Source organism: Prunus dulcis, chromosome 6 (assembly GCF_902201215.1).
Source record: "Prunus dulcis chromosome 6, ALMONDv2, whole genome shotgun sequence".
Lineage (NCBI taxonomy): Eukaryota > Viridiplantae > Streptophyta > Magnoliopsida > Rosales > Rosaceae > Prunus > Prunus dulcis.
In genome coordinates this window covers 26,539,186-26,552,128 of record NC_047655.1, presented here as the reverse complement: position 1 = coordinate 26,552,128, position 12,943 = coordinate 26,539,186, and the positions used below count along the sequence as shown (strand labels likewise).

The 12,943-nt window shown below is 36.3% G+C and overlaps 3 protein-coding genes across 3 annotated transcripts; 1 reads left to right on the top strand and 2 right to left on the bottom strand.

Annotated features, from left to right (window-relative positions):
* Positions 1–2,426: 2,426 nt before the first annotated feature.
* LOC117630583 lies at positions 2,427–3,014 on the top strand. The gene has a single exon (XM_034363284.1). It carries the CDS (start codon positions 2,427–2,429, stop codon positions 3,012–3,014), a length of 588 nt encoding a protein of 195 aa, XP_034219175.1.
* A 473-nt stretch (positions 3,015–3,487) lies between these two features.
* On the bottom strand, positions 3,488–5,556 carry LOC117631517 (trafficking protein particle complex subunit 4). Its single transcript, XM_034364725.1, has 3 exons — positions 5,405–5,556; positions 5,133–5,301; positions 3,488–3,904 (listed from the first exon to the last, which is right to left on the bottom strand). Exons 1-3 carry the CDS (start codon positions 5,462–5,464, stop codon positions 3,708–3,710), a joined length of 426 nt encoding a protein of 141 aa, XP_034220616.1. The 5' UTR covers positions 5,465–5,556; the 3' UTR covers positions 3,488–3,707.
* A 2,721-nt stretch (positions 5,557–8,277) lies between these two features.
* LOC117631853 (probable linoleate 9S-lipoxygenase 5) lies at positions 8,278–12,544 on the bottom strand. The gene is made up of 9 exons (XM_034365178.1): positions 12,082–12,544; positions 11,552–11,841; positions 11,126–11,375; positions 10,659–10,997; positions 10,492–10,577; positions 10,238–10,345; positions 9,815–10,119; positions 9,471–9,734; positions 8,278–9,250 (listed from the first exon to the last, which is right to left on the bottom strand). Exons 1-9 carry the CDS (start codon positions 12,455–12,457, stop codon positions 8,497–8,499), a joined length of 2,772 nt encoding a protein of 923 aa, XP_034221069.1. The 5' UTR covers positions 12,458–12,544; the 3' UTR covers positions 8,278–8,496.
* Between the last annotated feature and the right edge of the window lie 399 nt (positions 12,545–12,943).

Genomic DNA, 12,943 nt, shown 5'->3' with positions numbered 1-12,943 from the left:
TAAAATAAATTCATAAATTAAATTGCTTGTTGTATGGACGTTAATCACGCACCATACCTTAAATAAAATTAAATGTGCGGTAAAGTAAATTCATAAATTAAATAGCTTGCTGTATGGACGTTAATCCCGCACCATACCTTAAATAAAATTAAATGTGCGGTAAAGTAAATTCATAAATTAAATTGCTTGCTGTATGGACGTTAATCCCGCACCATACTTTAAATAAAATTAAATGTGCGGTAAAGTAAATTCATAAAGTATGAGGGTTAATTCCACATCATACTTTAAGTAAAAGTAAACGTGCTTGTATGGGCACTAATTCTGCTCCATACATTTAAATAAAAATAAAGGCATGGACGATAAACCCGCACCACCCTTTTAAATAGATACTGTTGTATGGGTAATAAACCTACACCATACAGTAAATAAATTGTATGGGTAATGAACTTACACCATACAGAAAATAAAATAGCTGTGTGGATAAAAACCACCACTAAAAATATAGAAAGTAAAACTGTCCGTTAAAGCTAATAATAGAATTACTGTATGTATGTATATATATATATATATATATATATATGAATATATAAAAGTTGCAGGGAGCTTTTGCAACCTTTTTTTTTCTTCGTTGGAATCTTATCAACACCATGATTCATTAGTTTGAAAGCTAGACAAATTATGTTGGCTTTTCTTCTTTTCACTTGCAAACTTCACTAGCTTTGGATGTTAGTATGAGTATTAAATTGTGTGGAGAAATAATAAAATAATAGAAAAAGTAAGAGGCAGGGAGCTTATCCTTCCAGTTGGTTTGCTCGTATATCTCTCTAGCAGACCACAACTTCTCCACTACTTTTCTTCCTTACATCAACATAATGGTTAGTAGTATAAATAATAGTGTAGCACAAAAATTATACCTGAGAGCTTCTCGTGCTGATAACGTGTTATAAAATGAACGGAATATGTGCTAAAATATTGAGCTGCACGTAAAGTAGATGAGACACAACATTTAACGAGGTTCGGCTATGCCTACGTCCTCGGAGAGCAGTAGCAGTAACTTTTCCACTATATAAAATAATAGGGCTACAACTTTAGTGTTTACAATATGTGTGGCTCACTGAATTTTCTCTCTTGGAGAATTTCTCTCTGCTCTCTTTCCTCTCCACTCACTCACCCTCTTTCTTCCTTCTCTTCCTCTTCTCTAAGCACTCTCTTCTCCTGATGGAGGTATCTATTTATAGGCCTAAGACATTGGCTATTCACTTCACAAGTTAATTGACAGACAAACATCATTAATATTCTTCAATCAATTGGGTAGTGGGGCTTGCCATTTTGGGATCCACATTGTTGACTTTACAACATTGACTGTGTTATGTCATGAATATTGAAGCTACATGTTTTCACAATCCTAGTCAAGTGTTTGGTCGTCTAAAAATAACTTGAATTTGAACATGTCTAATCATCCTAATCTAAAATGTAAATTAATTCTTTCAAGAAGCTTGTAGTTTAAGTGGTAGTTAAGCATATTAATCCTCGCACTGGAAATTATAAGTTCAATTCTCCCCTCTCACAATATCACTTGTATCAAATATAGTAAAATTATCAATTAATTCTAGGGAGACTTTGGAAAAACCCAAAGGAGAGAGAAATTTTTTAAAAGAAGCTAAAATGGACAAAATTGCCCTTATTTATTTTTAGATTTCCTAAGAGATCCTTTACATTTGCATGTCTTTACTTTGAAAGTTGAAAGGTTTTTATGTCTTTTTTGAAAAAGCTTTGGTTTTTTTCAAAAGTGAAAGTTTTTTTGTGACTAAAACTTAAATTTACTTTAATTCTATTAAGAAGCTGTGATTAATCCAATGTAATCCAATACAAACCTCGTGAATCGTGATAACATGCAAACGATGGTTTGAGTAGGCCGGCAGCTGGATCATAGTAAACCCAGCCGAGTTAAGCCTTGGCTTAAACTTGGTTCGGTCTTGTACCAACCCAAACCCCAATATAACTTTAGAAGGGCATATGAGAGAAAATATTAAACTTCATATGGCAAATAATCTGTTTTCTTAATTTAAAAATCAAGTCAAATTATTTGTTCACGAAAGAAACTTGGCTTAATTATTTAGGTATCCTTATTAACTAAGTCAAGGATCATGCCTCTATGCTTATCAAACTAGGGCAAATAATCTGCTTTTTTTTATTTTTTTATTTTTTTAAATCAAGTAAAATTATCCGTTCACGGAAGAAACTTGGGCTAATGATTTAGGTGTATCCTTATGACTTTGGTGTGTAAATTTGCTCAAAAGAAAAAGGACATATGTGAGATTATTTTTGGAATATAAGTTAAATGTTCCTGAGTTGTTCATGCACATAAAATCGCATACGAGAATTATATATAAGATAGTACGTGCATGCATAGTTGAGCAACACAAATGGCTTCTGCTAATGCTCATTGCTGCATCCATCTTCTTCCTCTAGCCCTCGTCATATTCATCCTCTTCAATGCCGTCCATCCTTGCTTGAGTTTCAACCAGCCAACCCGACAGAGAATCGACAAAGTCTGCCACCAAATGGAGGAGTATGGATTCTGCGACCAAACCTTCACCCAAAACATAAAAACTCCATCAGCAGACTTTGCTCGGTTGACCCAAGTAGCCCTAGACCAGACCACACAGAATGCAGCAAGCACACATGCTTTTATACTCCAGCTTCTTTCAAAGGTAACAGACAAGCCGACCAAAAACGCTCTGACTGCCTGCGAGAGCGCCTACTGTGTCGTCATGCAGGCCTTTCTTCAGGAGGCGGTGGGGGATTTTAACAGAAAAGATTATGACAGTATGCTTGAGGATGAAGGTGTAGCGCCTAGAGCTCAAGCCAGCTATGAAATTACTTTCATAACCCCGCCTAGTCCGGTGGACCCGCTGAAAGAGATCCATAGGCAGATGGGAATTCTCATTGCCATGGCTGTGGTCACTGGCCATGAACTTCTTGGTCACCGAATGATGAAGAGCACCACTTGATTTATTAAATCTTGTTTTTTGTTTTTGTTTTTTGGGAAAATCAGAACCAACATATTATATGCATGCAATAAGTTGGTGTGGTCTTTTATAAGAATGGAAAGATATTATTTCTACAACTTAATTTTACTAGCAATACTTAATTTATACCAATTTATCTCTTTAGCTCCTACCAATATGGTTCAAAACACAATTGACCCAAAATTTCTCTTATATATTTTCTCAATTCATGTACTTGTGTGTATAAACCAACAACAAAATTGATCCATATATATGGTTCAAAACACAATTGACCCAACGTTAAAAATGCTCTCATAGCATGTGACGAGGCCGTCGGAGACTGACACCCAGAGCTGAAGGCAGCTGTGAACAGTCATTGCCAAGTGGCGGGAATCCGTTAGACGGTCGAAACAGGCAAATGAGGATTGTCATTGCCATGGCACCAAGTTTAATTAACATCTAGCATGCAGCAGACATTGATGGAAAACATATTAAAACTTCAAATTATTCACATAAAACAAGGAACCATCCTTGAATCAGAATGCTCATAGAATGAACACTGAAGTCGAACTAACCATACAAAAACTATCTCCTGAGTCACACAAATGGAAGATAATGTTGATCAAAAGATGTACATCTAGAGAAAATAGATCAAGCAACAACTACATAAGAGACAAGAGTGACTCCTGAGGCAGATCATCGGGCTAATAAGGCAACACGATCCTTCTGTATTGCCTGTGTCAGGTTGATATCAAAGAGCTCACATCGTATAGGCATCTCCATCTCATAGAAGGGGTTCTTTAAGACATAATCTGTGTACAATTCATAGATATGTTTCAAGAGACCTTCCATGTGCTGTGTCCCAGGCTCACAGACAACAAAGAACTTTGTCCCTGCAACAGAGATATTATCCTTATAAAAAAGCACTAGTTTTTCAATCTAAGACATTCATGAAATTTCACTTCCAAGGATTAATTGAACTGTCATAGGAACAAAAAGGAAAATGCATCCTACACCCTACTCAATAAGAATGTTTCAATTCAAAAGGGAAAAAGGCCAAGCCTAAAATAACAGAGACTTAATTGCTCTGTAAAACTGAACAGCGAAACTTGTCAACACTGAAAGACACATTAACTTGGTGCTGAGCAAATTTCGAACCAGGCAGACAGATCTGAGTCCGCATCCAGGATATTAAACCACCTCATTCACCTTAAGAACCGAATTTGTCAAGATGTTGTATACCTTGTATCATTCGAGTCACTTTTTTGCTTAGGAACAAAAACAGAAGAGTGATATGGTATCCTAGAAGAAAGTAAAGAACTTAGAAAATCCAATATTTACTACAAGAACATGACGCAAGGAAGAGGGCATTGCTAGATATGAAGACTAGATGGAGAAAATAAAATTTTCATATTTTCTTTTACCAGAACAAGATAATCTAGTTCCATGGAAATTGATAATATCACCCTCAATCATGTAGAGGGAAACTCTAGTTGTTTAGCCCATCTTCAATATAGAACCCCAAGATAGATGTTGCCTAAACCTCACACCCAATGGCTTACAAGTTACAAAAACACCACCATTAGTTGTTCCAGACATTAAACACATCAACTCAAATCAATGACAATCTTTAGGACTCACCTCACTTATGAATTTATTCCCCCCTGAAATAAGTTAACTAGTTTTAATTCATGAGATCGCAACCTAAAACAATGCAATGCACAACATAATGTCACAAGTGAGACTTAGTTTAAACCAGTATTACAAGCAGTAGATCGCCATATTATTTCTTTGGCTCCTACTATACCAATTTAAGCTCACCAAATTAAAAAGACGCATATCAGTGTCAATCCGACCAAAGTCCTCAGAACCTCACTCTATTTACAATTTACAAAATCAAAATGCTCGATACAATCTAAGTCCTATCTGACATGTTACAATAACTGTTAACACCAAATCATACAAATCAACTATATCTAAGAGAGAACTCACAATTTTAGTTGCAAATTGGTTGATAACTCAAAATCTTGGCAGCCTTACCAAATTTGGTCAATGTGATTGAAACCCTCTAAAATACAGCACAGAGTTTGGAAACAGAAAAGGTTAAATTTTGAAATGTACCAGTGAGTGATTGGAAGCAATGAAGATCGAAAGTGTCAGCTTGGAGGAGCTCGATGCCGAAACAACCCGATATCGGCGACAGCTGCTGAGAAATGGCGTGCATAGAGTGCCACAAGCTTGCAACCCTCAAGCTATCATTTGTGTCCATCCGTCCCGAAGACCCATAATCCTAATTTTTTTTTTTTCCCAGAAAAAGAGAAAAAAACCCATCAAAATTCGTTAATAGATGAAAAATTGAAGTTCCGATTACCAGAGTTTTGGGTTTCTTTTACCTTGTAGAAGATCAATCCACCTGATTTGTTGATGATGTATAGGCTGTAAATTGCTGCCATTTCCAAGGGGTATTTCGGAATCCAATAGAAATATATGAACAAAAATGAAGAACGAAGAAGAAGATGCCTAATTGATCAAACAGAGGAAATCAAACCTTTAGCCCAGATTCAGATATAAAACCCGAATAAATGGATCCGACCCGAAATACTGTCCGGAATCCGGAGCCAGTTGGTTTGCGCGAACCGTTACTTACTTGTCTGATGTTTAGCGCGAAGATGCAGGTTCGAATCCTTCTCGAGCCAAATCTCATTGTTTTGGACTTCTTTTTACGTGCTTTTATTTGTTTATTTAAGCTTATTATCACAAAAGGTCCCTAAGATTTATGAAACTATCAGATTGGATTCTTAATTTTTTTTGTGTCACTCGTGGTTTTCAAGGTTAGTACAAATAGTCCATGCCGTTAAGTTCCATAAAAAACTTCGTTAGTTTGCTGACGTGGTGTATATATATATATATATATATATATATATATCACAAAATATCCATGAGGTTCACATACTTATCACAAAAAGTTCCTTCGAATTTATTTAATTTTTTCATTTAAAATTCATAAATTTTTCTTTTTCTTTTTAAAATTATTTATAAATGAAAAACTATTTATAGAAGGATTTTAATCTTGAGGACCATTTATGAACCCTAAATCCTTAGTTTTTTAAATTTTAAATTTTATGAATTTTAAATTATTTAAAAAAAAACTCTATTAGTTTATTGATGTGACATATATATGGAGCTCACATCTATAATAATATAGTGTCACATGTATTCAAAATATAATATGTATTTTTAAATAATTTAAAATTCATTAAATTTTAAAAAGAAAACCAAAATGTTATGAATTTTAAATATAAAAAATTAAAAAAAATCGTAGAGACCATTTGTGATAGGTGGGTAAACCTCAAGGATGTTTTGTGATATATATGTCACGTCAGCAAAATAATGGAGTTTTTGACGAAACTTAACTGCAGGGACCATTTGTGATCACACATATCTTGAGGACCACGAATGACACAAAAAAAACATTAAAGATGCAATATGATAGTTTCGTAAATCTTAGGGACGTTTTATGATAATAAGCCTAAAATAATTGAAGAAATAACTGTAGCCCAATTAGCTGAACTGGTATTTTAGCTCTAAACCCTAAAATAATATGACAAAATTGTATACTTGAAGCGTATAGTCGTTCGGCTATACTATTAAAATATATTCGAATATTTTTAAGATATTGCCGGCGACTATGCTTGTAAAATATATTATTTTAGAGGTACAGCCTCGCAGCTGTAAGCATTAAATATATTATTTTAGAGGTACACAAGGCTTGCACTCACAGTCACAGCCTGAACCCCTCTCTCTCTCAACTCGAGGTTCGATTTTTTTTTTCTTTTGTTTCGGTTGCTGCGTTGATTGGATTGGATTGGATTGAACTCTTTCTATGAAAACCATCAAATGTCATTCAGCTATTGAAATCTCCACTATGATAACAACTCTGATGTTATAAAATCTTAAAATCCTTTGAAGAAACTCTCTGATAATCGTTTCTTCAAAGAATTTTAAGATTTTATAGCATCAGAGTTGTTATCATAGTGGAGATTTCAATAGCTGAATGACATTTGATGGTTTTCATAGAGAGTGTTAAATCCAATCCAATCAATGTGGCAACCGAAACGAAAGAAAAAAATCGAACCCTGAGTTGAGAGAGAGAGAGAGAGAGGTTCAAGGCCGAGTCTTTGAAGCTTGGAAGCGCTTATAGAGAAGCGAAATGGCTGTGACTGCGAGTGCAAGCCTTGTGTGCCTCTAAAATAATATATTTAATGCTTATAGCCGCGCGGCTGTACCTCTGAAATAATATATTTTACGAGTATAGCCGAGCGGCGATATCTTAAAAAATATTCGAATATATTTTAATAGTATAGCCGAACGGCTATACGCTTTAAATATACAATGAGAGAGTATAGCCGCACGGCTATACGATTTAAATATTCAAATATGTTCAAAGAGTATAGCCGACTGGTTAAATATTTCAATAAATTGTGTAAGAGGGTCATTTCCATACAAATTGTGTAATCATATAAAAAATATGTTTTAAGACCTACCAAGAAATCTAGTTTTGGTTGACAAAATAATTTTAATCTTGCTTGCTAGAGCTGTGGCTGATGAAGAAACAGAGGCGAATTTTTATAAAGGAGAAGGCCCATTTGCTGACCAGAAGGTTCTTCCTGATCTGGACAAAGACGGAGTTCTTGGACTTGGGCTAAGAGTTGCCAAGCAGATACCTTCAAGTTCTGCAATTGGAGAAACTGGCGTGCAGCCTGTTGGTTATACTCTTGTTTCATGAAAAACTATAATACTCTGGTTTTGATGGATCATTAATGTAATGGTAGCAATGATATATAAAGAGGTATTACTAGCTCTGTTTGATGCAGGACTTGCCAGTGTGTTTTTGTTGTTTAATTTGATACCAATGAAATCTGATTGTTGAATGTCTCTTGGTTCTTAATTATGTGTCATGATCTATTTGACTTTGGACTAACTTGAAAGCTGATAAGTTCTGGATATTATTGATATGCTCATGTTTGGCTTCTGTCTTATCTTTGATCGAGGCAGCACTTACGCAGCTGGTAAGGTAGCTGAGATTATGTGTGCAGATTTTGCCCATGAAGTAATTTCAGTATGTGTACCTCCAGTTTATCCCCTACAATCCTAATGAGACGTGATTTAGTTTCCTGTTTTATTTGTATTTATTTTATTGATTTGCTGTGTATATTTATTGTCTCTCAAGGACTTGATTCTTGCCTAGAATAGGAAATTCTTTGTGTAGACACCAAGCAAAGCATTGTATATAATTATCACACGATTGTTCAATGAAAATCATTGAGAATATTCAAAACCTTTCAGATCCATGGTCATGGATGGGCTTGCATTCGCATAGTAAACACATGAACAATTTCTGAATTTATTCATACAAAAATAATAATAATAAATAAATATCGAGCCAAGAGAGAAGGATGAGTAAAATTTACAAAATAGGGAAGCATTAGATGTTGACACTGTTGGGAATTCCCTTGCCAGTAAGTCCAGGCTCACTAGAAGGATAGAGCAAAGTGTACGGGATCTTGGCCGGTCCAACTCGGTTCTTCAATTTCTCATCCTTGTTCATTTTTATAATTCTTTTCTCAATTCCTTCCAGCTTCTTTCTAAAATCCTCAGAGGCTTGCAACATGTTTGCATCTGTTGTCCATTCTGGGGTGCCTCTCTGCCCAAGATAAAGCTCATCAACTGGGTGCCTTGATAAGATTTCTATGGAGGCCATGCCAAGCAGGGTCTGCAGCTGAGGTGCAAATGTTTTCAAGAATGCCTTGTCAGGGTTAGTTTTGAGCTCCTCATACTCAGGAGTGCCTTCTTCAGGCATGAACTGCAGGCTTATGCTTGGCCGGTTCGGGACGTATCCACCTATAGAGTACTGGCCATAGTTGATTGCTGCATGATAGGCTGAAGAGAGCCATATGATAATGGTGCATGATTCTATCAGCTCTTCACAAGTCTGCATTTTAGGCCACCATGGTTCATCTTTCTTGTCACCATGACCTTCTTCTCTGAGTTCCTTCCACCAAGACTGGAGTTCTGAGTCATTTTGAACCATTTCATCATTTTTGTAGTAGAAGGAGCAATACTCTTTAACCCATGTTTTAATTGCAGACCATATCTCAAGCCCATCAGCAGCATATGGATAGTCCTCTATCAGTAAGCGTACACTGTGCGACGATTTTGGATCTTCAACTGCCATTCCTCTGAACATAGCAAAAGGTAGATAATTAAAAACCATCAAGCCTTTCATCTTTGTTGTTTTTGAGACTTGAGTTTAGAACATAATGACAGCATTCATCAAATCTTTTAGACCCTTTAATTGTATTCATTTTTCCCTGTAACATTGTGTCTTAGCTCTAATATTTGAGTTGCATCCATTGCCGAAATTTTTAGATGAAAAACGTTATGGTCATAAGATTTTACCTTTTGATGAGATCCACGGGAAGCGCTTGTTCAGGAAAGACCCAGTTCTTGTACATTACAGATGACCATTCCATTGAAAACTTTGCAGGAAAGACTGTTTCCTCTATAATTCCACCGGCATTTGTAAGAACCTCTCTAGCTATTGCGTTTGCATTCATAGTTTCACGAAAATGAGGATGCAGAAGTTTATGAATCGGGTGAAGCACGCTCAACTGCCGATTTGCTGCTATCACAAACGGTTCAATCACTGCATGAGTTTTTAACCTGCAACACAACAAGAACATATTCAAGATGCATTTGGGGAAAAATGTTTGGTTGCCATGCTTTCCTTGACAGTGTTATACCAGTGGCTGATGAGCTGATGATGGCCAGAGTCATTTACATTCACATAAGCTTTAGCAAGTTGCCAAATGGAACTCTCGACGCCCTGGCTAGAGGGAGTATAGACTTTGCTAATGCAGCCAAATTGATCTCCATCAGGATGTGGCAAGCTTAACTCAATAGCTAATGGCTTCAAAGTCCCATCATTTTCTAAGAAAAGGAGTGTTCTGCTTGAATAAGTTTTTGTGGAAGTTGTGTTTATACGCCTCAGGTACGGCATCAATGCATCGTGGTGGTCTAATATGAATAGCTTGTTGTTCTTGATTGCCTACAACACCAAATACTTTTCAGTAATTATTTTCGAATAAGAGTATTGTGAGAATGTGAACACATTCTCACAAGTATAACAAGAACATATGTTGAATTAAATAAGTCAATAGCATTACCTCATCTATGCTCAGTCCTTTTAAGTTATGTTCTATGTGTTCTTTGGTTATTTGACTTGTTTGATCCCCATATGCTTTTTGGTCTAGCTTGCTAGCAGGTGGAAATTCCTGCAGTTTATTCAGGTATAACAATGATTAAGGATGAAAGTCAAAGTAATATAAATTCAAATGTAGCTTCGAGTTTTCCATTTTCTTAAATGATAATAAATAAATAAAACAAATGTACACAATAGATCACGAAAGCTTAAGATTACTTGGAGACGACGAATGGCAACCGGATTTACTCCAGCCAGCATTTCTCTTGCAAATTCTTCATCAGTTCTCCATGCCGACTTATTGTCTAGTAAAAATCATTAGAAGACCAGTGTCAGGTAAAAGAAAGCAATATATATGAAGGCACATAGACTGGTAAACTATATACCTTGGATCACTTGAGGCACTGGAAATTTGAGGAATTTTTCACCATCAGTTCGAAAAAGTTCCTTGAACAGCTCTTCATGTATGCTATCCTTAATATATTTTAGTATACCATCAGGCAACTCTATACCTCCTTCATAGAGCATAAGTACTTCTTGCATGTTGTTGAACTCATTGTGGCTGCCAACAAGTAGAGCTGCTAGCTCAGGTTTAAGGACCTGAGGTATGGTTTTCAAACCATAAGCAAGCAAGTCTGACAATTTTAAGGGACCAAATCGTTCGTCTCTTGGAACGTATATATTTAGGCTCATAATAAGCTTCAGCTGGCTCTCAGTGTTAGGATCTATCAAGACAAAATCAGAAAATTCTTCATGACAACCATTCTTTCTGAATGAGCTAAAAGTAATAGAAATCCATATTTCCTGTTTGTCATTTCTAAAGACTGAAAATATACCAAGTTTAGCAACTAACCTGTCTTAGTTGGTGGTCTTCCTGTTCTTCCCCTGCGAGGATAAGGGAACTCACTCGACCCTCCGAGAACTGGACGGGCATACTCCTGACCCTTATCTGGATTCCCCAAATCATTGTAATAGGCATAGTCATAGACCCTGTCCCATTCCTGAAGCTCTCTTTTTTTATCAGCATCATCCCCTCTCAAGTTTACTAGCTCTTCTTCTCTGAATTTCTGTAGTGGCTTTGGTGTGTCACTTGAAAGATAAGTCTGCACAAATATACAAATCAACCTACTAGTTTACCATTTTCAGTATTTCTAGCAGTCCATAAACTACAACTAAATGAGTTTGTCTTAATGGACTTCAATCTCCCCCCCTCTCTCTCTCTCATGCGTGATTAATGAGTTGCATTAGAACTGCATTCTTTCATCCTACAAACTTTTACCTTGTTTGTGAAGAAAATGCGGTCTTTTTTGTACTTGTCAGCAGGGTACACCCATGAGTTGCAGACAAAGTGGATTCGACCTTCACCAGGAACATCTTCAAGCGTGAGTGTCTTCAAGTAAAACTCACTGTGATGATCATTTCTAATTATAAATGCTCCTGGGACCCCAATCTCCTCATCCCAATCAAAAGTAATATCAAATGCAGAGTCCCCTGCTGTTAAGGGGGTGATTGTGGTAATCCAATTTTCCAAATATGCTGGCTTTCCAACTTTTCCTGGGGACCCCTTTTCTACAAAAGGAGATCAAATGAAAAATGGATCAATAGATGTTCAATTATAAAACCTCCAAATACTGGTTCTTTTTTCTCTGTTCTAAATTGAGATGTTCGTTTTCTCTTTTGAGGTTCTGGTACTAATAACTACAAGTAACTTGGAACCATTAAATAAGCATGGATGCTAACAAATTAACAAGTAAACTAGAAGCCTATGTATCTATGAACTTAAAAGACAAAGTAGTATTCAGTTCTCACCAGGGTCACCATTGACTGAACTAATGAGCTGCAGAGAAACCGCTTTGCCTACCAGCTCACCAACACGATCGAGAACCGATGCTGTAAGGTCGTTCAAGTCCAGAACATTATTCTTCATCAACACCACCCTCCCTTTGATCTTCTTGCCCTCATATTTGGGGTGTGGATAAATTGTGCTGTTCTGGGATGCCTTGGCAGCTGTTGAAGCCAAAGGCAACGGTTGAGATCGTGTAACATCATCCATGCTCAAGAAACCAGGCAATTTAGGCAACAGTAGTGGCCTGTGATTGATTGATGTGAGGTTGTTGGGTGTTGCTACTGCAACTACTTTTCTCCTGAAGCTCAAAGGAGTTAAGAGATGCTTGCAATGTAGCATCTCCTATCTGATTCAAGAACTAAAAGAACTTATTAGAAGACGGTTGGAAGATCTCAGCATGAAGAATATGAGAGAAGGGTGTGTGTAGTATTTATTAAGGTCAATGAGTTCATTAATTGTTAATATATATATATATATATAGAATAGTAGTATAGGTGACCATTTCTTTTACAAAGACTCGTATACTACTTGCCCTGCATGTGGAGGTCTTTTAGAAGCTACGTTTTCCTCCATTTCCGTGGTTGACTTGAGGACCCCCTCCTTTTCTGCGGATTATATGATTCAAGAAACCTCGCAAGGTAATTAAGAATATTTAATAATGTATTCTATGTCTTAGGTTTGATTCTCCCCTTCCCTAATATTTCTTTGTATCAAGAAACATCAACCCTCTTCTTCTTTTTTCGGTGAATACCTCCAACCCACTTGACCAAATAACAAAATATAGATAAATTTTAGCAATACTTGATTCTCTAATAACACTTGTAT